At 30.7% G+C, this 23,051-nt stretch overlaps 3 protein-coding genes across 3 annotated transcripts; 1 reads left to right on the forward strand and 2 right to left on the reverse strand.

Annotated features, from left to right (window-relative positions):
• Nucleotides 1–205: 205 nt before the first annotated feature.
• LOC101256604 (26S rRNA (cytosine-C(5))-methyltransferase NOP2B) lies at nucleotides 206–9,446 on the forward strand. Its single transcript, XM_004243430.5, has 18 exons — nucleotides 206–390; nucleotides 1,734–1,997; nucleotides 2,094–2,278; nucleotides 2,376–2,439; nucleotides 2,530–2,663; nucleotides 2,763–2,846; nucleotides 2,931–3,005; nucleotides 3,139–3,210; nucleotides 3,296–3,369; nucleotides 3,815–3,867; nucleotides 4,722–4,831; nucleotides 5,101–5,169; nucleotides 5,243–5,317; nucleotides 5,841–5,933; nucleotides 6,040–6,119; nucleotides 6,200–6,299; nucleotides 8,608–8,948; nucleotides 9,058–9,446. Exons 2-18 carry the CDS (start codon nucleotides 1,739–1,741, stop codon nucleotides 9,128–9,130), a joined length of 1,941 nt encoding a protein of 646 aa, XP_004243478.1. The 5' UTR covers nucleotides 206–390; nucleotides 1,734–1,738; the 3' UTR covers nucleotides 9,131–9,446.
• Nucleotides 9,447–9,496: 50 nt separating this feature from the next.
• Nucleotides 9,497–11,982, reverse strand: LOC101251305 (sesquiterpene synthase 15b). Its single transcript, XM_010325534.4, has 7 exons — nucleotides 11,829–11,982; nucleotides 11,453–11,726; nucleotides 10,970–11,342; nucleotides 10,670–10,888; nucleotides 10,420–10,564; nucleotides 10,102–10,350; nucleotides 9,497–9,975 (listed from the first exon to the last, which is right to left on the reverse strand). Exons 1-7 carry the CDS (start codon nucleotides 11,925–11,927, stop codon nucleotides 9,682–9,684), a joined length of 1,653 nt encoding a protein of 550 aa, XP_010323836.2. The 5' UTR covers nucleotides 11,928–11,982; the 3' UTR covers nucleotides 9,497–9,681.
• A 4,424-nt stretch (nucleotides 11,983–16,406) lies between these two features.
• Nucleotides 16,407–19,134, reverse strand: LOC101258081 (sesquiterpene synthase 15b). The gene is made up of 8 exons (XM_069287031.1): nucleotides 19,098–19,134; nucleotides 18,678–18,800; nucleotides 18,315–18,588; nucleotides 17,832–18,204; nucleotides 17,532–17,750; nucleotides 17,282–17,426; nucleotides 16,966–17,214; nucleotides 16,407–16,878 (listed from the first exon to the last, which is right to left on the reverse strand). The coding sequence occupies exons 2-8, from the start codon at nucleotides 18,777–18,779 to the stop codon at nucleotides 16,585–16,587; spliced, it is 1,656 nt and encodes a 551-aa protein (XP_069143132.1). The 5' UTR covers nucleotides 18,780–18,800; nucleotides 19,098–19,134; the 3' UTR covers nucleotides 16,407–16,584.
• Nucleotides 19,135–23,051: the final 3,917 nt, after the last annotated feature.

The following is a 23,051-nucleotide window of genomic DNA, read 5'->3' on the forward strand; positions in this document are numbered from 1 at the left end:
CAACGCTGGGCCAAGATAGTGCCACTTTGATCGAAAATAAGTAAAAAATTATTAATAAAATATATTCAGGGCAAATAGTATCTTAATATAGTATAAATGTCTCTTTGAGATTTCAGACATAAACCGAGGATATTCGTACATTATCCTTAAAAAAAAAAAAATAGGTTGAACTTGGACCCATATTCTTAACCTAAAACCCATACCCATATTATGGATTCAATTTACAAAATTAGTGCGACTTTAGTCCTTAACATCTCTCTCTTTACAGCTTCGCTTCTCTCTTCACTCAGCGCCCCCCTCTCTGCCCCTCTGATTCTCGCAGACAAGAGAAGAAGAAGAAGAGTTAATAAGCTTCTCACCATCTCTCCAACCGCAACTGCTCTCTCTCCGGTACTCTTCTTTTTCTTTATTTTTTTTTTGCCGTGGTAAGGGATTTTGTAGGCCAATTACCTGTTCGGCTGTTTCTAATTCCGTAAGAAGAATTTCATTTAGACTTGATGTGAAAGAGTTGAAGCACCTACATGTAATCCAGTGGCGGAACCAGAATTTTTAGATACATGTTGGAAATAAAGGAAGTCTACATATGTAGTATATATATAAAACTAGAATTTTGACATAGCTAAATAGTGTACTTTTTGCTAAAATCTGGGGCTCAGCAGCAGAATTCTCAACATTAGCTTAAATATATTTGTTTGTGTGTGTGATAAATAAAATGAGCTATTCTGAAATTAAAAGAAAAATAATTTTGTTATATGATTATTAGTTTAGGTAGAGATATTGATGATATAAGTTCTTTCTCTAGAGTGAAAAAGCAAACTTCTGTTGTTTGGGATACTTATGTGAAACAGCGTGCGTAACAGTGAGGGAAGGTTAAAGAGTAGAATGCAAGATTTGTGGTAAAATTGATATGGCAGGTTGTAAGGTTGACACTTCAAAATTGAAGCATTATACTTTCAGTTTTGCAGAACATAAAGGAAATGATACATCCATTTGTATTTAAATCATACTGTAAATACCATATCAAGAAATACAGCTAAGTCAGATATTTTGAAAGTAAAAATGTCTGAAAAATGAGCTTAAGCATGAATGCACTGAACAACCTTGATGTATCTGGCCTTGTAGTTTAAGTTGTTATTTTGGGATTTAGATCGTTGCTAAAATAATTGTTGCAAAGATATGAAGTCTCCCAGTATGTTACTAAATTAGCTTGAAAAACTGATGGACTTGTATTGGAGCAAACTGCAAAGAGACATGTTTTGAAGTTTGCTAGTATGAGTTGATTTTCTGTTTGAATTAGTAATTGGAATGCAGAAAATTAAACAAATAAAAAGATCAAGCACAAAATTTGCCAATAGATACTGAAACTGAATTAGCTTTACAATGTATAGCTTGACCCAGGCAACCCATTTCAACCCGTATTAAACATAGTCTGGTTGGTCTGAACCTATTTTTACTCAACTCATCTTCAACCTGCCCAAACCCATCCCGATCATTTGCCAGCACTAGTGTATTCTAGTTTTCACTTTAAAAAGAATCAACTTCCTGAAAGTTTAACTGACTTAACTATAGAACTCTTTGGTGCGTCACATAGTTTTAAGTGCTATAGATTATAGAAAAGGGTTTTGTTGATTTTTCTTTGTGGTGCAAGTTTTGGATGTAAGCTTCTATACCGTCTCGTAGGTGCTAGCTATTGTTATTTGTGAAGGATTCTGACACTTTTTGTTGCATCTCAGCTAAAATGGCTGGTAAACTCGGTAAGAAAGTGGGTTCTAAATTAGGGAAACCACCAACCAAGAAGAAGCAGAAGAAGGAACCTTTGCCACCTAAGCCACTGGAAAAGGAGGATCTTTTTAGTGACAGTGAAGGAACTGATGGAGATTTTGAAGAAGATGGAGGTTCTGGTGATGAAGAACAACAGGAAATGAACTCGGATTCTGACATGTCTTCTGACTTGGATGACCCCTTTGCTGCTGATATATTAGCAAGCGGTGATGCTGGTACTGTCTTTAGTGCATTGGTATTCCAATTTTATCCATCCATCATGATTTATGACTCGCTAAACATTTTTCTTTGCTTTGTCATTTATGTTGCAGACGATTGTTCCGATGTTCATTCCGATTCGGATGTAGATTCTGATTCAGATGCAGATGATACTGATCTTGTAAGGAAGTCAAAAGCTATTGATGATGAAAGGAAAAGAGAGGAGGAGGAGGGTGATTTAGAATTGCAGCTCAATATTAAAGAAGAAGCTGATGAGTTCAGATTGCCAACAACGGAGGTTTGCATAATGTTCAAGTTCTTGATCAAAGGTTTTACTTGTCATATACTCATGCAGGGAAAAAATATGAATGATAAATATGTCATTTTAACTTTAGGAGCTCGAAGAAGAAACAAATAGACCCCCGGATCTCTCTAATCTCCAAAGGAGGATAAAAGAAAGTGAGTTTCTTTTCCTTCATCTTCCCTTTCTGAATTATCTTTCTTCGGAGGAAGTAAGTTTCTCATTCACATATAATAAAATAAATGCAGTTGTTCGGGTGCTCTCAAATTTCAAGTCATTGAGGCAAGAAAATGTGACACGTAAGGATTACGTTGATCAACTTAAAAGGGACTTGGGTTCATATTATGGATACAATGATTTTCTCATTGAATCGTTAGTGGAGGTAATTCTAAGTCAAAGTAGTCTAGACTCTGCACCTTTTGGCTTTTCAAGTTGCACTTTCATTTAAATCTGGATGTCTTGATAAGTGACCTTACTGCAGCTGTTTCCCCCTGTTGAGTTGATTGAACTTATTGAAGCATTTGAAAAGCCCCGGCCAATTTCTCTGCGGACAAACACTTTAAAGGTCATGGTTTTTCTGCCTCTTTCATCTTTACTTTTTGTTGCTCTAATGGTTGACTCATAGTTTATTGCGTCAATGGGATTTCAGACTCGCAGACGGGATTTAGCAGGTGTTCTTCTTAACAGAGGTGTCAATTTGGATCCACTAAGCAAATGGTCAAAGGTACGAGGATTAGCTGTGGTTCTCTGTGTTTTGCTTGGGTTGACCCATTATTTCAGTATCAATTTGGATTTGTTATTTCTTGTTTTTGTATGTATCAGTATTTATTTCAGCATATGCATTGTTTATTTTGTAGGTTGGGCTAGTTGTATATGATTCTCAAGTTCCAGTTGGTGCCACTCCTGAGTATATGGCTGGTCACTACATGGTATCCTGACATTACACTTTAAATGATGTCTTTGCTCTTAGTACGCAACTGTAATGCTTATTTCTAATAAATGACTTGCTTACAGCTCCAAAGTGCGAGTTCGTTTCTGCCTGTAATGGCCCTTGCCCCTCAAGAGAATGAACGTATTGTTGATATGGCGTAAGTAAATAATTTTGTCTAACCAATGTTTGCTTCAATTGCCTAAAATTGTAATTTTCACTATCCCATATGTTTTTAGTTCAGATCTTTATTGATTTATTGCCCTTTCATAATCTTAAATGTATCGGTAAGAAATTAACGAGCTTGATCGCTGAAATAGTTGTCCGGTGCATATTTAGATAGTATAGGAAAAAATTAATTGAAAGAAATAAAGCATCTGCTGATCCCCTCACTTGTAATCTCTACTTCCTTTAAATCAGCATCTTTGTGTTGGATATTGCTTTGTCAGTCTTAGGTTTAAATTATCCATTTTAAATATCTTTCTTGTGAGAGGAAGCTAAAACAATTTCTGTGAACTTTTTAGTTATTAGCTCAGTAAGCAGAAAAGTGGACTCTTTTGGTAACTTCTGTTCTTCTAAAGTGGGAAAACTTGTAAATGGTGCAGTGCTGCTCCTGGAGGCAAAACAACTTATGTTGCTGCACTGATGAAAAATAGTGGTATGTATTATTTACAGTTAGTCATGTTGTATTTTTGTGAAGAAATCCATTTTCTCCATAATTCATCCATAATTTCTGGAATACGTATGGTTGAATGAATTTCCAATACATTTTTCTCCCCTGGTATTAATATCCATTATCTTTATTTCCTTAAAAAAAATTGCTGTTTTTACATTTCTTGCACTGCTAATTTCTAATGCAGTGAACCAAAATATACTGGGTGCTTTCGTTCTATTTTACTATGTGCTCATGTTCATTGTTCTTACTCAAAGTAGTTTATGTGAAACACCGTGTTCTATTTTTGTGAGAGAATCCGTTTTCTCCATTATGCATCCATAGTTTCTGGATACCTATAGGTGAAATGAATTTTAAATACATTTTTCTCCCCTTTGTCAATATCCATAATCTCCATTTCCTTAAAAAGAATTCTTAGTTTTTCCATTTCTTGCACTGCTAATGTCTAATGAAGTGAACCAAATGTGCTGGGTGCTTCTGTTCTATTTTACTATGCGCTCATGAACAATTGTACATATTCTTACTCAAAGTCATTTATGTATACTTGTGCTGCTAATCTGTTTGCTTTCTCTAGTGAAACTTCTTCAGTTTATTTGTTCTCAAAAATTGTTGCATTGAATGAACATCTTGTCCTGATGTGTCGTATATACTACCTGTTATTTGTCATCAGCTTTTGTGACATGATAATGTTTGCCATGATAGTTTTTCTAACTTCTCTCTTCTCCCTTGTTCTGCTTTTGAAGTTGTTTGTAAGCAATACTGTCTTCCATATTGGTTTAATAGCATTTTCCATTTCAATTGTCTGAATGACACTGACACATTTCACCTTGGGAAATTAGGTATTATTTATGCAAATGAGATGAAGGAGTCGAGACTTAAATCACTCACTGCTAACTTACATCGCATGGGGGTAACAAACACCATTGTCTGTAACTATGATGGAAGAGAGGTTAGATTCAGACTATTTTGTGATCTCCCCTTTTAGAACTTGCTGCATTTTATTTGTACGTTAAAGTTTCATGCTGGGCAATGTTGTTCTACTTTCTTGCTCATTTTAAGCTCTTGTTCTTGTTGGGAGTTGCTATGTAGTAACGTCATTGAGCTACAGGCACTGATCTGACAGATTTTGTTGGACTTGGGTCTCTGTTTCTTGGCTTACCTAGTTATAATATATGGACAAGTCCTCTGATCTAATACCTTTCTTGGGAATCATTTCAGCTACCTAAAGTCTTGGGTCAGAACACTGCCGATAGAATTTTGCTGGATGCTCCCTGCAGTGGCACTGGGGTACGTAGTAATGTTTGATGTACATGTTTGCCTGAAATCACTTTTAATCAGATGTACTTCGTTGGTTCTGCAGGTGATTTCCAAGGATGAGTCTGTTAAAACTTCCAAAACTGCTGCAGATATACAAAATTGCTCACACCTGCAGAAGGTATAAATTGAGTTCAATGTGCAAATTTGGTGATTTTGTGTCATCCATATTTCTAGACTTGCAATCATGAAAATTTCAATGAACTGGTTGTATGCTTGCAAGCTTGTCATGCTTCATAAGAGAACTCGTATACAACATATCGCCAGCATCTGACTTCACTAGATGTTAGAAAATACTGGTTTCTGAAAATATTTAATTTTTGAGAGATTAAGTTGCTAGGAAAACTGAACATTATCTTTGTTGTTTTTAATTATTGATTTCATCAATCTTATTTGTTGTATGAGGGAACAGATTTTGCAATTCAAGTTGCCTTATTGCCCTGATTTTTGTGTGTGTTGTTATCTGTACCCTCCAAAGCAGGAGGGTGTTGCTGATGATAATGGAAGGTTCATGTCCCTCCCTCCTACAATAATGTTAATTTTGCTCCATAATGTTTATGCTTATCTTATATTCCCTGTTTCACATATTGATGTCTATTATTCGCCTCTGAGAAACCTGATTTATGGTCAATTTTCATTTGCAGGAACTGATACTTGCAGCAATTGACATGGTCGATGCCAACTCAAAATCGGGTGGATACATAGTGTATTCTACCTGCTCCATCATGGTTGATGAGGTATCTTTTTAAACTTATATTTGTAATGAATCTTATAAAAGAGGGTACCCTCCTAAGTGTTTGTATGCTTATCAATTTCTACTTCTTTTCTTAACTTGGGCTGCAGAATGAAGCAGTTATAGATTATGCACTCAAGAAGAGAGATGTTAAACTCGTGCCTTGTGGACTTGATTTTGGCAGGCCCGGGTAAAGCTTGTGCCTTTTATGTGCATTTACTTGAAAGATTGATTAATTCTACAGCTAACTAAAGCTGCTTTGAATCCCAGATTTGTTCGCTTTAGGCAGCACCGTTTCCACACATCGTTGGACAAGACACGGCGATTCTATCCTCATGTGCACAACATGGATGGATTCTTTGTGGCAAAGGTATACCATTTCATTTGGTGATAATTTGTGTTTGTCAATAGCTGCATAACAAATGCACTATTTAGGAATTTCAGTTTAGAGAGAACTATGGACCAAGGAGAAGGATGAGAACAGGGGTGAAGGTAGTATATAACATGTGGGTTCGGCAGAAATGTAGCTTTGGTTCATACCCTGTATTGTGTTGAAAAATCACTGAACATGTGTAGAGCTTAATTTAGAACCCTACTAGCACTTGAAGCCATGACCTAGAACCAAAAACTAAGGTTCAAGTCCTGGATCTAACTCTGGATGGGAAGTCTTTTGGAATGAAAAGTATCATGTTGAGAGAGCTCTTATGCAGGAATCAGAGTTCTACCTTTATAGGTCAATGATGTCTATTCTTAACATTGATCGTAGCACCCCAAGTGAAGTATTTTGGGCATATCCAATCCTATCCTCTATTTTACTCTCTAAATTTTGAGTTCTCTATTTTTTCAAGCAATTAACTCCAACCAAATTCTCTATTTTTTCAAGCAATTAACTCCAACTCAATTCTCTATTTTACTCTCTAAAAAAGAATCTTTTTTCTCTCTCCTCAATATTATATTATTATTTCTATTTCATTCTTATTTTCTTATTTCATAATATAAAATCATTTCTTCTTTTTGAAAATAATCACTCTAATCTTTATGTAATACAAAAATTTTATTTTTTTCAAATTCTTCATTTAATACAAAATTATATTTTATTCTAAATAACATAAATTGCGATAAATATCATATATAATACATATTAACGAACAATTCAAATAAAAGTGAAATCATTGATGAAATATTATTGCATCATAAATATTGTATTATCATAAAATTTATTTTTAATCTTACATTAATACTCAACTTTCTAGATTATTACGTTACTCTCATGAATGTTCTATTAATGTATTACAGAGTTCAAAATGAGCATTTTTTGTCCTTATTTTTATGTGTAGCTAAAAATTGTATAAATTAACAAGTTCATCTTGTATCCAATTATTTCGTGTACTAAGTTACTTCCCATATTCCATTTTGAACTATTGAATCAAGTATTTTTATGCTATTTACAAAGTGGAGTTTAATAATTTATCACTATAACATAAGAAGTAGATTGTTTGAATTATCATGTAAATTTTGTGCATTACTTCATAATGAAAAATAATTATAATCTAAATTACAAATTTAAAATGACCAAAAAAATTAAAATCAATAATATGTTAGATTTTATATTAGTTTGAAAATAACTACAAATATTAGAGACTTAATTAATAATTTTACATAATACAAATGTCAAATAATATTAAAATAACTTTAAGTTACATATTTAAAGTGACAATTTCTTTTAGAAAATAAAATAAAAAAATGATTAATTTGGCGAAAGTAGTAACTTGTTAAGTTTTATATTGCATTAGAAAATAATAACAAATGATAAAAGATTAAATTAGTATATAATAGAAACAATAATGTAATAATCAAAAGTAAAATTGAGAGGTGAGAACTACTGTTCACCTCTCTATTATTGAAGAATAGAGAGTTAAATAGAGAGTGGTTGGAGAACCTATTCTCTATTTTACTCTCCAAATATAGAGAATGGAGAGTAAAATAGAGATGGGTTGGAGATGATCTTACAAGGAGAACAGGCCACATAAATTACTCTGCCTTTGCCATATCACTCAATTCTCCTGTGAAGTCTTCTCTTTTCAAATGATTTTTCCCTTTTTGGTGTGCTTGTTTCTATCGACCATGAAAGTTTTGAACACTAAACACACTAGGTCACCGTTTGGCCATGTTTCATTGGGAAAATACCCCTTGGTATATAACTAATCAGTATGGATTGGTTGGTTTTCAAAAAAAAAAAAATCCTTCTCAATTTTAATTAATAATAATAATAGCACGAGATTTAGCATTTACATTGAGAATTTATAATGTCATTAGTCTGATCCTTTTTAGAAACTACTTGTATTTAACGATTTTTGTTTTTCAAAGTGAAGATATTTGAAAAATATAGTTTCTGTATGCATCTCCTCAGTTCTCAGACTGTTGTAATCGCGTATATATCTAGCTTAATCATGCCAAACAAACATTTCATCTTTTTATGAAGCTTGTGGAAACTGAAATAATTATGATTTTCTTACTTCATAACGATCGTGAAACGATTATGGTTTCTGGGATTCAAAATTAATTGGGACTGACATGGATGTAAAAACTAATGAAAAATTATAAACCATCTTCTTTGAAGTTGCTGCAAGTTTGTTTCAGCTGAGAATAATTTGCCCCACTTGGCTCTTTTCTTCCAGTTGAAAAAGATGAGCAATTCCAAGTCTGCTGCAAAAGCGTCAGCTCAGTCCGAAGAAATAGAAGATGCTGATACCATTGAGAGCAGTGACCAGCAGAATGCTGAAGAGGATGATGACAAGCATTCAGAGCAAGAAGGCATTGCTAAAGAGAGCGGAAAATTGAATGAAAAAGCAGTAGCTGATAAAAAAAGGAAGAGAGATTTCCAAAAGCATTCAGATAAAAAAGGTGTTGGACAAAATGGTGGTGGAACTAAAAATGGGAGGGCAGAAAACAAACCGGTGGCACCAAAAAGGAGGGAAAAGAAGAAACCCCCTCCTATAGAAGAAATCGCAAAAGCCAGGTAAAGTTATTCAGTTCCACGATCATGAGTTGATGATATAAACACTGATGTGCTCATGGAACCGAGCTAATTTCATGTCATATAACGTATTCTTGTCTTATATTTACAGGGAAGAGAAGAGGAATGCTCTTAGGGAAGAAAAACGAAAAGCCACATTGAAGAAAAAATCTGGAAACAAGTGAGTTCTCTGTAACATGCAGATTATATTTTCTTAGAGGCGACATGAATGAACACAAAACTAAGATATAACTCGGGTAATATTAGCAGCTGCCAGCTAGAGGTAATATATATCTTGTCGTTAATTGATGACACTCCGAGAAAGGGTTGGAGATCATGTTTGATTTGCTTTAGGAAAAAAAAACCAAAAACTAGGATTTGTGGTTGCACGAAAATCACGAATCCAAAATTTTGTATCTGTATTTGTTGATGTTATATTTTTTCCTTTTGGAAGTGAGCAATGAAAACTAAAAAGAGCAAAGTAGTTTGTTACAGTGCCAATTACTAGGGTTGGGTAGTCGAAAGACTAATCTATATATAATGCTAGGTGATTTTATATATATTGTAGTTTGTATTAACTGTATCAAAGCAGTCCATATATCAATTGACAACCATAACAAAGTACATAAATAAAACATAGGCAATTTTAGCTAAGCTAGAACTTAGCACAGAAATAAGCAACATCAAAAAATGTTAGATGTTTATGAAGTACTAGTAGTTTCATTGTAAAGTTCTCTTATGTTGTAATAGGATCAATTAGCACCAAAGAGATGATGTCTTTCAAGTTATTTGTGGAAAAAGTATAAGCATCATCATCTTTATAAAAGAACTCTGCCACCCTCGTAAGGTTGAGCACTGGCATGAGTAAAACTCTTGGTACTGTTGTAGGCTTTAGGCATCCTCTATTCAAAACCTTCCAATTATTCTCTATTATTTTCCTTGTCTCCATGTAAGCTTCTTCTTTTGTGGCACCATACTCGTTCATGTAACATTCAATACCCGATGCTACATCTCCTCTTTCCACTTCTATCTGTATCCATAATATAATCAGACAAACAAGTTTAAAGACTAGCAAAAATAGTACCTCATATTCAATTTGTATATGTAGCACTTCCTATTTATCCTTGAGTTATTATTTACACGTACAATATAATACCTCATGTGTTACGAGATCATTGAGTAATCTTGCAATGATAGACAAAGCTACAAGAATTGTAGGTTCATTCGATATCCAATCAAACGCATCCTTAGTTGCTACATCTCCCATGCCTAACCAAGAAGTAGTAGCAAGCAATAGGTAAGTGCTGGATGGAATTCCATTCTTTATATATTGTTCCATTGTTGGCACAACTTTCTCATGATACCATTTGGCCTCTTGGAAGTAAGCCCTCAACAACTTTTTCATCTGAAAAAAGTAACAAGCTTTTTTAATTTTGACTATATTTTCATCATTCAGTAATAATTCTTTGATTACCTCATTGATGGAATATTTGACTCTAAATGTCATCTTATTTCCAAGATTTTCCAATTCTCTCTCTGCTTCAGTGTAAACTTGTACAAGAGCACGGTAGGAGAGCTTCATATAGGGCGGTAATTGTTCCGAAGCATCAATGTCCCAACTACGATACATATATCACATTCTCAAAATTTCTTATATTTTACGGTGATAATTCATTTTTAGTGTTAGAAACATAAAAATCTTGATGTGAGAAAAGAACTTAAACCTTTCAATGGCCGTTGTGAGGAGAGTAAGTTCATCCAGTGTGCCATAGGTATCGTAAGTATCATCCATAATAGAACAGAAACATAACACTTTGGTTAGTATTTTCCTTGCAACACTATAGTGAGGCTCAAAATAGACACCCAAACTCCAAAAATATAATTCAACCACTCTATCTCTAGCAAAAGGTAGTGCCTGCGCGATTTCCGAGTCTTTCCACCACCTAAAATTTGTAGAGACAAAATTATAATTTCAGGAATTATATAAGTTAAATCGATTAGTAAATGTTTAACTTGTCAATTACCTTGTGATATCACATAGCTCCCTTTTGTGCAGCCTTTGTAAAATGTTGAAGTCCAATTTAGCAAAATGTAGTAACATTTCATTGTGTGATTTATCTTCTTGGTAAAATGAAATGTATTTTCTAGTTGCTACCCTCACTATAATATTGTTGATTGGAAATTTCAGCGCGTTACTAACTTGAGTCGCAAGGGGATCACTCAAATTAGGCAAAAGTAGCTTCAAGTGAGTAGTGGTGAAATTAATTGCTTCATCCAGAATTTCTTCATCATCTACTCTGAGTTGCGCTGCCTCATACAAGCTCAATAATCCTTGTACGTCGCTGGCCAAAGTTTCCTTGTAATTTCCTCTCTCATCAGTGAACTTCCTAAAAACATCTGCTTAAAAAATAACCATACTTGTACCGTTAGTATAGGAAAGTTAAAAAAACTTTTACCAACAATTTAAACTCATCACATAATCTCTAGTTGGTGTTGGGGGTACTCACCTGATGAGACGTAATAACCTTGTTGCCTGAGTAATCGAAAGCTTAGAGCAACATCATGAAGGTCATGACTTTCACCAATCCATTCTTCATAACCATTATAGATTTCACTCAATGATTCCTCAATCTCATGTTCAAAATGGTATGACACTCCAAGCAATTGGATTGTGTTTATAAGTTCAAGTTTTTGCAAAGATTTGGAAGGAGAAAGCACTAGCATTTTCCTCGCTTCTTTTTTTAGGTCTTCATGTTTCTTCTTTTCACATTCATTGGCTCCCTACGTGCAAGAGTAAATTTCGAAATTTATGGTATGTATATACGTATAATAATACATAAAGAATATATATAACATAAAGTAATTAATTAAATCCAAATTTACCAAGAGATTAGCATAAGCAAGAAAATGGTCTCCCCAAACAGAAGGATGATGATTGGCACACCGACGTATAATCTCTGCCTCATCACCAAATCCATCCATTTTTCTTGTTCATTTAGGTGAAAGAAAAGAACCAACATTTTGATTAAATAGATGTTAGTTGGATATTCAACGAGCTCAACTGACCAACTTATAATGGTCAAAATTCAACTCTGAAAAGATTCGTTAAGAAAATACTTTTCATAAAAATAAATAATTTTATTTATTTATCATCCTGCATGCGCTTTGTACGTAATAAAATAAAAAAAAATTATCTTAAATTGTGAGTAACTTGCCTTTTTTTGTTCTCGACTCTTCACAAAATTCGAATTAATGGCTTAGGCTTTTGTAATTTGCCTAAAAACCAATAAAGTGAATTAAGTATACCACTAGATTAATTAATATTCATCATATAATAAAGTGTATTTATATGTAGTAGTACTAATTAAGTAACAGCCAACGAGACGCATTTGACAATATAGAGACGTGTATGAACCAATGACATGACCAATTCAGGTCCATTTTTGTGATCTCACTTTGAATTCTCAATTGGTTTTGTCCTAACACTGGGTTGACTATACGTGCCAAATTATAATAGCGGATTCGAGAATGTAATTAAAGGGTGTCAATGGTTAAAGTAAAACATATAATTATGAGAATAGAGGGCTATATCATATATATACGACCTCAAGGAATTTTCATAACTTAATCACTATATTTATTAAAATTTAACCTTTATATACAAGATAATTATCCGATGAAAAGTGTCGCTTGCAATGGTGTAGCTACACACACTATGTCGAGGGTGTTCGAATATCTTATTTAATTATATTTATATGTATATATATACAATGTACTTTTTTGACAAAGAGAATAAAACGGACCACACAAATAACATCTTTCTAGCCGCCTAAAGGAAGTATTGCACTTTGGTGCTCAGCCAAAGTTGATGTGAACGTCATGCACGTGAGTTCAACTTCCAATATTTTATTTTTATGTTTTTAAAAAGCTATTAATTAATAAATCTGCTATTTTTTTTTCTATAATTCAAAACTAATATTATCTATTAAAATAATATTAAATTAAATATCTGCAACTTAAAATTTTAAAGAGAAAAAAATTTAGTAGCCAAAATTTTTAATCAATTTGACTTTTGAATTTTTTTCTATTCATTAAATTTTTTAAAAAAAATTAAAATTAATTATTTAATTTAAAGTTATTAAGAAAATAATATTTCTTTTTTTTTCTATAAAACTATTAAAAGTGAAAAAAACTTCATATGAATTTTCTTTAAAAGAATCTTGTTTGATTCTATTCTTTATTTTTTATTTCTCAGTGAAATATTTAATGTAAGTATAAATGTGATATCATTCTAAATTGATTCTTTTAAAATTTTATTTTAATTTTTTTGTTCATTCACTTCCTATTAAATTAAATGAATATGAATATTCAAGCTAAATATTATGTAGTTTGCTTTTTAAAATTTTAATATATTTTTTAATTAGAAATAACATTTATTTTTGTTACGTAATTTGATTAACAAAATTTTGGAGCACTGATTCGTTAATTTTTTTTTTATCTATACAATTCTTATGAAACTTCTGACTCCATTATTAAACTCGCTTGACACCCATTACCCAAGGGTCGGTCCGCCCTTGAGCCAGAGCAAAGCGACTCAATTAAATTGGGGTGTAAAACCAAACTTCAAAAGAGATTCTCCTTCTAAATTATGATCGAAATTTCAGAAACACATCTTAACTAAACTAAGGTCTTATTACCCCCTCAACTTATTTTTTTTGTAATTTTGTGCACCTTTTGTTTTACGTAGCACATTCTGTGACTTCACGCAATTAAGACGCGCGAGAGATATTTAAATGTCACGTAAGTCAAAAAGGTGCACAAAATTATTTAAAAAATTAAGTTAGGAGATAATAAAACCTTAATTTAGTTAAAATATGTCTCTAACATTTTGATCATAGTCAAGGGGTACTAGTGCATTTTTCTTTTAAGACATCATGCTATATATTTTTTTAAAGCCAATTTTTCTAGTTTTTTTTAAATGTCAAGCCATTAATTATTAGAGAAAATTGGACGGAATATAGTCTAATTTTTTAAATCCAAAATAACATAATTACTTATTACGTAAAATGACAATTTAGCCAATGCCATTAAAGACGGCTTTCTATCTTCTAGATGTCTTCCTCGTCACCACCAAATCCATCCATTGTTCTTCTTCTTTTAGTTAGGTGAAAAAAAAGAATCAAAAATTGATCAAACAACTTAATTTTGTTATGGGTATATTGCGAGTTCAGAATCTAAATAAGTCATAAAAAACAAAAATAATTAAAATAAGTCATTATTTTAGAAAATAACTAAAATATAATTAGTAGAAGAAAAAATTTCCCTTTAATCAATATTCTAAATATTTTTCGTTAGTCTCATAATGTGTATATTTAATATATAATGAAACTATTTATACACTTTATAAAGTACAAGTTTTTCTTAAACTTTGTAAAGTGAAACTTTTTTTCTTCACTTTATAAAGTGGAAGAAAATCTTACACTTCATAAAATGAAGGGAAAAAAATTATATTTTACAAATAGAAATATTTTCACATTTTGAAGCTTTACAAAGCTTTTGCAGTGTTTGTCATACAATTACATTGTTTTGACATATCATAAAAATAAAAAAACTATTACATTCTAAAAACTCCTCCAATTTCGATTTAACGACATTCAAACATAGTACCTTCAACATTTTTAGTCTTCTAATTTTCTTCATTTCAATCACAAAAAAATATATTCTACTCCAAAATTAAAGTTTCAACTTATTAGGATAACAAAATTATACATGACTGAAATATCGTTTATTATAATCGTCATAAATGACTTCTTTTTCCTTCTTTCTTCCCATATATCAAAGGCATTGCATTTATAAATTGACAATTTGAATCGATAATTTGGTTATTGGATAAATAGTTCAGGTTAATGGTTTAACGGTTTGAGTCTCGATTTATTATAAACTCTTTATCGACTTAACACAAATATATGGGTTCAATAATAAACATAACCGCATAATGAAAATCAAGTCATGAACAATACATTAGCTAATGTCCATATGCTTTGACATTCTCGAATTACAATAACTTTTCATTTGATAACATTGATACTAGTATTTATTTCTTTCACACTATTGATACGTGATTCCTCATCTTTTGTCCTTACCCATTGTATATCTCATTTTTAATTTTTAATTAGAAAAAAAATGTCCATACCTCAAATATTGAACACGTGTCATCAATCTTCAAAATTCCATCCTTTCGTAAAGCTTTTGTACGTTCCCAATTTATTAGATATGCATTATTCATAAGTAAATGAGTCCATAAACACCATATTGCTATACTTCTAGCTCGGACCCCAAAATCACCCAAAAATCATAGAATCTAAATTTATAATCAAGTTTCAATCTTGATTTGATTAATAGGTCAAATCTTATATATTCTAATTTTTTAAATCTAAAATTAAATCTCAATTTCTTCAATATCATGAATATAATGATATTCATATAAGATAACATCCCTAATTTTATTATGTATACCAATATATCACAGTTTAAATTATAATATGATACCATACAACAAACTATAACTCCAAAAGAACAACCTTATACAAAACTAAACTATATCAATAATTGCAGTTATGAAAAATTATATACAAAACTAAAACAATATTGCAACAATTCAATCCTACCTATCATCATTTCCTAATTATTATCATAATTATCCTATAATTATTGTAATAATTGACCATTAAAAAATTTCACAATAATAGTAGAGAACCCATGTTAACCCCACACCAATTGTGTCAATAATTTCCCAACCTCGTACATGTTCGCCATCGTTTGACGCCACACTAGATATTGTAATCTATGATTTCATCATCTTCTTCTTCTTTGAAAAATAATTATAAATTAAAGGGATAATGCACAAGTACCCCTAAATCTATATCCGATCAATCAATATTGGACCCATAAGATAGTGTCACGTAGATCAAAAAGGGATGGAAAATTATTAATAAAATAAATTCAGCGGGTAATAAGACCTTAATATAGTATAAGTGTGTCTCTGAGATTTCAGACATAGATTGAGGGGTACTTGTGCATTATTCCTGAATTAAAAGTGCTTAATTTCACTATTTTATTTACTATTCAAGTGAAATAACACATTAAATATAAAATTAAATTGATTATTTAAAAGAATGTGAATCTCATATGCATGTGAATCATAACACACAGATACATACAAATACATGTATCTAGTGTAATTCACATTTATCTGGAAAGCAAATATATATATATATATATATATCTTTCTTAATATCTGGTAGAAAACTCTTGATTAGTGATAAAATATAATGTTATGTATATATTTTCAAAAAAGAAATGGCCGTTGAACATTGGTCATACCCTTCTTTTTCTTCCTTTAGATTTTGCCATTAATGACTTGTTTTTCTTTCTTTCTTCCCATATATCAAAGGCATTGCATTTATCAATTGACAATCATAACACCAAATATATTAATACAACAGCTGACACAAAGATAAAACAACATCAAGATACAAAATAGTAAAAACAAGCCACAACCTCCATAAAGAAGCAACATCAGATGTTGTTCATGCACTACTACTTTTATTTATTATTTTCCCTTCATAGTGAAATTCTCTCATGCTTTTATAGGATCAATTAGCACCATAGAGATGACGTCTTTCAAGTTATTTTTCGAAAAAGTATAAGCATCTTCGTCTTTATAAAAAAACTCTGCCACCCTCGTAAGGTTGAGCACTGGCATGAGTAAAACTCTTGGTACTGTTGTAGGCTTTAGGCATCCTCTATTCAAATCCTTCCAATTATTCTCTATTATTTTCCTTATCTCCATGTAAGCTTCTTCTTTTGTGGCACCATACTCGTTCATGTAACATTCAATACCCGATGCTACATCTCCTCTTTCCACTTCTATCTGTATCCATAATATAATTAGGCAAACAAGTGAAAATATAAAGAAATTATACCCTCATAATTAATATTTGCGCGTACAATATAATACCTCATGTGTTACGAGATCATTGAGTAATCTTGCAATGATAGACGAAGCTACAAGAATTGTAGGTTCATTCGATATCCAATCAAACGCATCCTTAGTTGCTACGTCTCCCATGCCTAACCAAGAAGTAGTGGCAAGCAATAGATAAGTACTTGATGGAATTCCATTCTTTATATATTGTTCCATTGTTGGCACATCCTTCCCATGATACCATTTGGCCTCTTGGAAGTAAGCCCTCAACAACTTTTTCATCTGAAAAAAAGTAACAAGCTTTTAATCTTGACTATATTTTCATCATTCAGTAATAATTCTTGATTACCTCATTGATGGAATATTTGACTCTATATGTCATCTTATTTCCAAGATTTTCCAATTCTTTCTCCGTTTCATTGTAAACTTGTACAAGAGCACGGTAGGAGAGCTTCATATATGAAGGTAATTGTTCCGAAGCATCAATGTCCCACCTACGATACATATATCACATTCTCAAAATTTCTTATATTTTACGGTGATAATTCATTTTTAGTGTTAGAAACATAAAAATCTTGATGTGAGAAAAGAACTTAAACCTTTCAATGGCCGTTGTGAGGAGAGTAAGTTCATCCAGTGTGCCATAGGTATCGTAAGTATCATCCATAATAGAACAGAAACATAACACTTTGGTTAGTATTTTCCTTGCAACACTATAGTGAGGCTCAAAATAGACACCCAAACTCCAAAAATATAATTCAACCACTCTATCTCTAGCAAAAGGTAGTGCCTGCGCGATTTCCGAGTCTTTCCACCACCTAAAATTTGTAGAGACAAAATTATAATTTCAGGAATTATATAAGTTAAATCGATTAGTAAATGTTTAACTTGTCAATTACCTTGTGATATCACATAGCTCCCTTTTGTGCAGCCTTTGTAAAATGTTGAAGTCCAATTTAGCAAAATGTAGTAACATTTCATTGTGTGATTTATCTTCTTGGTAAAATGAAATGTATTTTCTAGTTGCTACCCTCACTATAATATTGTTGATTGGAAATTTCAGCGCGTTACTAACTTGAGTCGCAAGGGGATCACTCAAATTAGGCAAAAGTAGCTTCAAGTGAGTAGTGGTGAAATTAATTGCTTCATCCAGAATTTCTTCATCATCTACTCTGAGTTGCGCTGCCTCATACAAGCTCAATAATCCTTGTACGTCGCTGGCCAAAGTTTCCTTGTAATTTCCTCTCTCATCAGTGAACTTCCTAAAAACATCTGCTTAAAAAATAACCATACTTGTACCGTTAGTATAGGAAAGTTAAAAAAACTTTTACCAACAATTTAAACTCATCACATAATCTCTAGTTGGTGTTGGGGGTACTCACCTGATGAGACGTAATAACCTTGTTGCCTGAGTAATCGAAAGCTTAGAGCAACATCATGAAGGTCATGACTTTCACCAATCCATTCTTCATAACCATTATAGATTTCACTCAATGATTCCTCAATCTCATGTTCAAAATGGTATGACACTCCAAGCAATTGGATTGTGTTTATAAGTTCAAGTTTTTGCAAAGATTTGGAAGGAGAAAGCACTAGCATTTTTCTCACTCCTCCTTTTTGGTCTTCATGTTCCTTCTCTTCCCATTCATTGGCTCCCTACACAAATAAATTTCATAATTTGTTTATAATATGATTTGTTAAAAATCATGAATAATATTCACAACATAAATCAAGCACTTAATTACCAAGAGATTAGCATAGGTAAGAAAATGGTCTCCCCAAACAGAAGGATGATGATTGGCACATCGACGTGTAATCTCCGCTTCACCACCAAATCCAACGACCATTTTTCTTCTTCTTTAAAGTTACTATATATATAGTGAAGAGAAAAAACAGTATTGAACAAATGGGTGTTAGTTTGAGCTCAAATGATTAAGTTATAACGGCCTGTAGGAAGGAAAATCGTTTATCGCAAAATAAGTTTATTTAATAGGCGTTTGGGTGTGAAATTTGAAAGAAAAAAAGTAATATTTGTTTTCTAAGTTAATTAAAACGGTAATTGAAAACATATTCCACACTTGCTAGTCATTTTTTATAAGAAAAATATACATATTGCAAGCTACTCCCATGCAACACTGAATTATTAAAAGAAAATCAGAATATACCTCTTCTAATTTCTTGCTAGTTACTTGTCTCTCTTTTAAAACTAAGAAATTGTGTCCCTCCTATTTATAAAGATTTAGAATACCATTAAGTTAATAATTTCAATGGCGGAGCTAGAAATCCTATTAAGAGTGTCTAAGAATAATGGTGTGTGGCTGTTAAAATAAAATAAAAAAATATTGTGTCTAAGAATAATGGTGTGTGACTATTAAAATAAAATAAAAAAATTATTGTGTCTAAGAATAATGGTGTGTGGCTATTAAAATAAAAAAAAATAAATATTGTGTCTAAGAATAATGGTGTGTGGCTATCCAAATAAAATAAAAAGTATTGTGATATTTGGAATTTGAACAAAAAACTCCTTCGTTCAAATGGAAATTATTACAACTATACAGAAGGTATTACTTTTGTTAAAGGGTGTCCAACTTTAAATATATATTTTTTAAATGTAGAATTTGACATATCTATAACGTAATTTACCAACGGAATTAGACATCTAGTGGTGTAAATAATCCGCTCATCCGTTCAATTTTATTTGTTCATTATTTTAAAAAGAGATTTTCATTATTATTAGTTCTCACTTTTAATATGTATCAAGACAATATTTTTTTTTTCATATATTCCCCAAATAATTTTTCAAGACTTATTACTAAATATTAATTAATTAGAATAGTGTGATAATATAGTCATATCAAATATTATCCTGTTAATAGGTACTCTTTTTATTTTTTTTATTTGTCATGTTACGTTTTTTAAAAGTTAATTTATCTAAATATCAAAGCTAAATTAAATTATATTTATTCAATATTTTAAAACAAAGTTTTAGATATTCAAAAAATTTATGAAAAGTATTATAAACTACAACTTTTTTCACTGTAATACAATAAAAAATATATTTTAAAATATTTACTTAAAATTGATATCCTTTTAACTCTCGATAGAGAAACTGTGACAACTTAAAAAGAACAAGTGGATATGTTAATATCCAAATATTTGAAGAGCTCATCATACAATAAACAGTAAAAAAAAATTAAAATAACTTTTAACGGCATTAAATATTGACACTAATAAAGAGTGTTAAAATCTTTATTGACATTAGTTAAGTGTCATTAGAATCAATATTGCTAAATATTTTATGGACATATAAAAAAAATGATAATCGTAAAATACATATTTATTAAAAATTAAAAATTAAATGTCGCTAATAGTTGTTTTCGTTGAATGACCCCAATTCAAGTCTATTTTGGGATCTCACTTTGAATCCTCCCTTGTTTTTGCTCTAACAACTTGTAACAAGTGGATAAATGCTACTTTCTCTCCCCTTTTATTTAATTTTTTTCGTCCATTTTTAATTATTATATTTTCTTTATAAGAATTTTAATTATTATTTTATGATATATTTTTTATTATGATATAAAATAAAGATGCAACACTGAATTATTTAAAGAAAATCTGAATATACCTTCTAATTTCTCGCTAGTTACTTGTCTCTCTTTTAAAACTAAGAAATTGTGTCCCTACTATTTATAAAGATTTAGAATACCATTAAGTTAATAATTTTAATGGCGGAGCTAGAAATTCTACTAAGGGGTTTTAAGAATAATGGTGTTTGGCTGTCAAAATAAAATAAAAAAATATTGTGTCTAAAAATAATGGTGTGTGGCTGTCCAAATAAAATAAGAAATATTGTGATATTCGGAATTTGAACAAAAGACTCCTTTGTTCAAATGGAAATCATTACAACTATACAGAAGGTATTACTTTTGTTAAAGGGTGTCCAACTTTAAATATATATCTTTTAAATGTAGAATTTGACATATCTATAACGTAATTTACCAACGGAATTAGACACCCAGTGGCGTAAATAATCCACTCATCCGTTCAATTTTATCTGTTCATTATTTTAAAAAGAGATTTTCATTATTATTAGTTGTCACTTTTAATATGTATCAAGAAAATATTTTTTTTCCATATATTCCCCAAATAATTTTTCAAGACTTATTACTAAATATGAATTAATTAGAATAGTGTGATAATATAGTCATATCAAATATTATCTTGTTAATAGGTACTCTCTCCATTTCTTTAATTTGTCATATTACGTTTTTTAAAAGTTAATTTATCGAATTATCAAAGCTAAATTAAATTATATTTATTTAATATTTTAAAAAAAGTTTTAGATATTCAAAAATTTTATGAAAAATATTATAAATTACAACTTTTTTCACTGCAATATAATAAAAAATATATTTTAAAATATTTACTTAAATTTGATATCCTTTTAACTCTCGATAGAGAAACTGTGACAACTTAAAAAGAACAAGTGAATATGTTAATATCCAAATAGTTGAAGAGCTCATCATACAATAAACAGTAAAAACAATTAAAATAATTTTTAACGGCATTAAATATTGACACTAATAAAAAGTGTTAAAATCTTTATTGACATTAGTTAATTGTCATTAGAATTAATGTCGCTAAATATTTTATGAACATATAAAAAATGATAATCGCAATTAAAATACATATTTATCAACAATTAAAAATTAAATATCGCTAATAATTATTTTCATTGAATGACCCCAATTCAAGTCTATTTTGGGATCTCACTTTGAATCCTCCCTTGTTTTTGCTCTAACAACTTGTAACAAGTGGATAAATGCTACTTTCTCACCCCTTTTAACTTTAATTTTTTTCGTCTATTTTTAATTATTATATTTTCTTTATAAGAATTTTAATTATTATTTTATGATATATTTTTTATTATGATATAAAAAAAGATGCAACACTGAATTATTTAAAGAAAATCTGAATATACCTTCTAATTTCTTGCTAGTTACTTGTCTCTCTTTTAAAACTAAGAAATTGTGTCCCTCCTATTTATAAAGATTTAGAATACCATTAAGTTAATAATTTCAATGGCGGAGCTAGAAATTCTACTAAAGAATTTTAAGAATAATGGTGTGTGATTGTCAAAATAAAAAAAAATATTGTGTCTAAGAATAATAATGTGTTGCTGTCTAAATAAAATTAAAAAAATATTATGATATTTGGAATTCGAACAAAAAATTCCTTCATTCAAGAAATCATTACAACTATAATACCTCTTGTGATACGAGATCATTGAGTAATCTTGCAATGATAGACAAAGCTACAAGAATTGTAGGTTCATTCGATATCTAATCAAACGCATCCTTAGTGGCTTCATGTGGTGTAAAATGTGGTACACATTAGGAATGCTAATAATATTTAATTTCTCTATTTTACATTACATAAATTCTTCCTTCTTCTTATTTAACAATTTTAAGATATGAAAAAGGATACCTTTTTTTTTAAAAATTATTGCCAAATAAAAATAAAGTAAAATCCCACTACAAATTAAAGAAAATATTCGAACTTGTTGCCTCTGAAAGACTATGATGGAAAAACCACTTGTTTAAGTCATGGTTGAAGTCTGAAGATGAAGAAGTTAAACAGGCAGTTTAGTGTGAGGGATAGCAAAGTAAAATAGTGATGGGATAAGAAAATAGCGATGGATAAAAATTTTATTTTTTATTTAATAATTGGAATAATTTATTTCATCATTTATACCATAGTGATAGGATAAGTTATTCCTTATTGTTATACTCAAAATCATCAAACGTTAAATTCACAAAAGAAATTAGAATTTTAATTTTATGAATCTTAAATTTTATAATGATAATAAATATTTATGTATATTTAATAAATTTATTATTTGACTTCGTCCTGGTCGAACCGATCCCTTTCAACAGACAAGCTGTAATTAATCTTCTAGAAAAGTTTTCAAAACCCGCTACTAAAAACCCACTTGCTCGTAAAAATTGACTATTTATTTTTTAATTTTATTTTAAAATGAACTTTTTAAAATCTAAACTCAAAGTGAAAATTTGGTTATAAATTTTTTTAACTCACTATTTTTTCTCCCAATAACTATA

Source organism: Solanum lycopersicum, chromosome 7 (genome assembly GCF_036512215.1).
Source record: "Solanum lycopersicum chromosome 7, SLM_r2.1".
Classification (NCBI taxonomy): domain Eukaryota; kingdom Viridiplantae; phylum Streptophyta; class Magnoliopsida; order Solanales; family Solanaceae; genus Solanum; species Solanum lycopersicum.

Excerpts from the sequence above, each read along its gene's own strand:
- LOC101258081 (XM_069287031.1), bottom strand. The coding sequence starts at position 18,779 with ATGGTCGTTGGATTTGGTGGTGAAGCGGAGATTACACGTCGATGTGCC. Across the intron at positions 18,589-18,677 it reads TTACCTATGCTAATCTCTTG|GGAGCCAATGAATGGGAAGA; the intron begins GTAATTAAGTGC and ends TTATTTGTGTAG. Across the intron at positions 17,427-17,531 it reads CTCACAACGGCCATTGAAAG|GTGGGACATTGATGCTTCGG; the intron begins GTTTAAGTTCTT and ends TATGTATCGTAG.
- LOC101251305 (XM_010325534.4), bottom strand. The coding sequence starts at position 11,927 with ATGGATGGATTTGGTGATGAGGCAGAGATTATACGTCGGTGTGCCAAT. Across the intron at positions 11,343-11,452 it reads AGGTTATTACGTCTCATCAG|ATGTTTTTAGGAAGTTCACT; the intron begins GTGAGTACCCCC and ends TTTTTTAAGCAG. Across the intron at positions 10,565-10,669 it reads CTCACAACGGCCATTGAAAG|TTGGGACATTGATGCTTCGG; the intron begins GTTTAAGTTCTT and ends TATGTATCGTAG.
- LOC101256604 (XM_004243430.5), top strand. The coding sequence starts at position 1,739 with ATGGCTGGTAAACTCGGTAAGAAAGTGGGTTCTAAATTAGGGAAACCA. Across the intron at positions 2,440-2,529 it reads CCAAAGGAGGATAAAAGAAA|TTGTTCGGGTGCTCTCAAAT; the intron begins GTGAGTTTCTTT and ends AAATAAATGCAG. Across the intron at positions 2,664-2,762 it reads TCATTGAATCGTTAGTGGAG|CTGTTTCCCCCTGTTGAGTT; the intron begins GTAATTCTAAGT and ends ACCTTACTGCAG.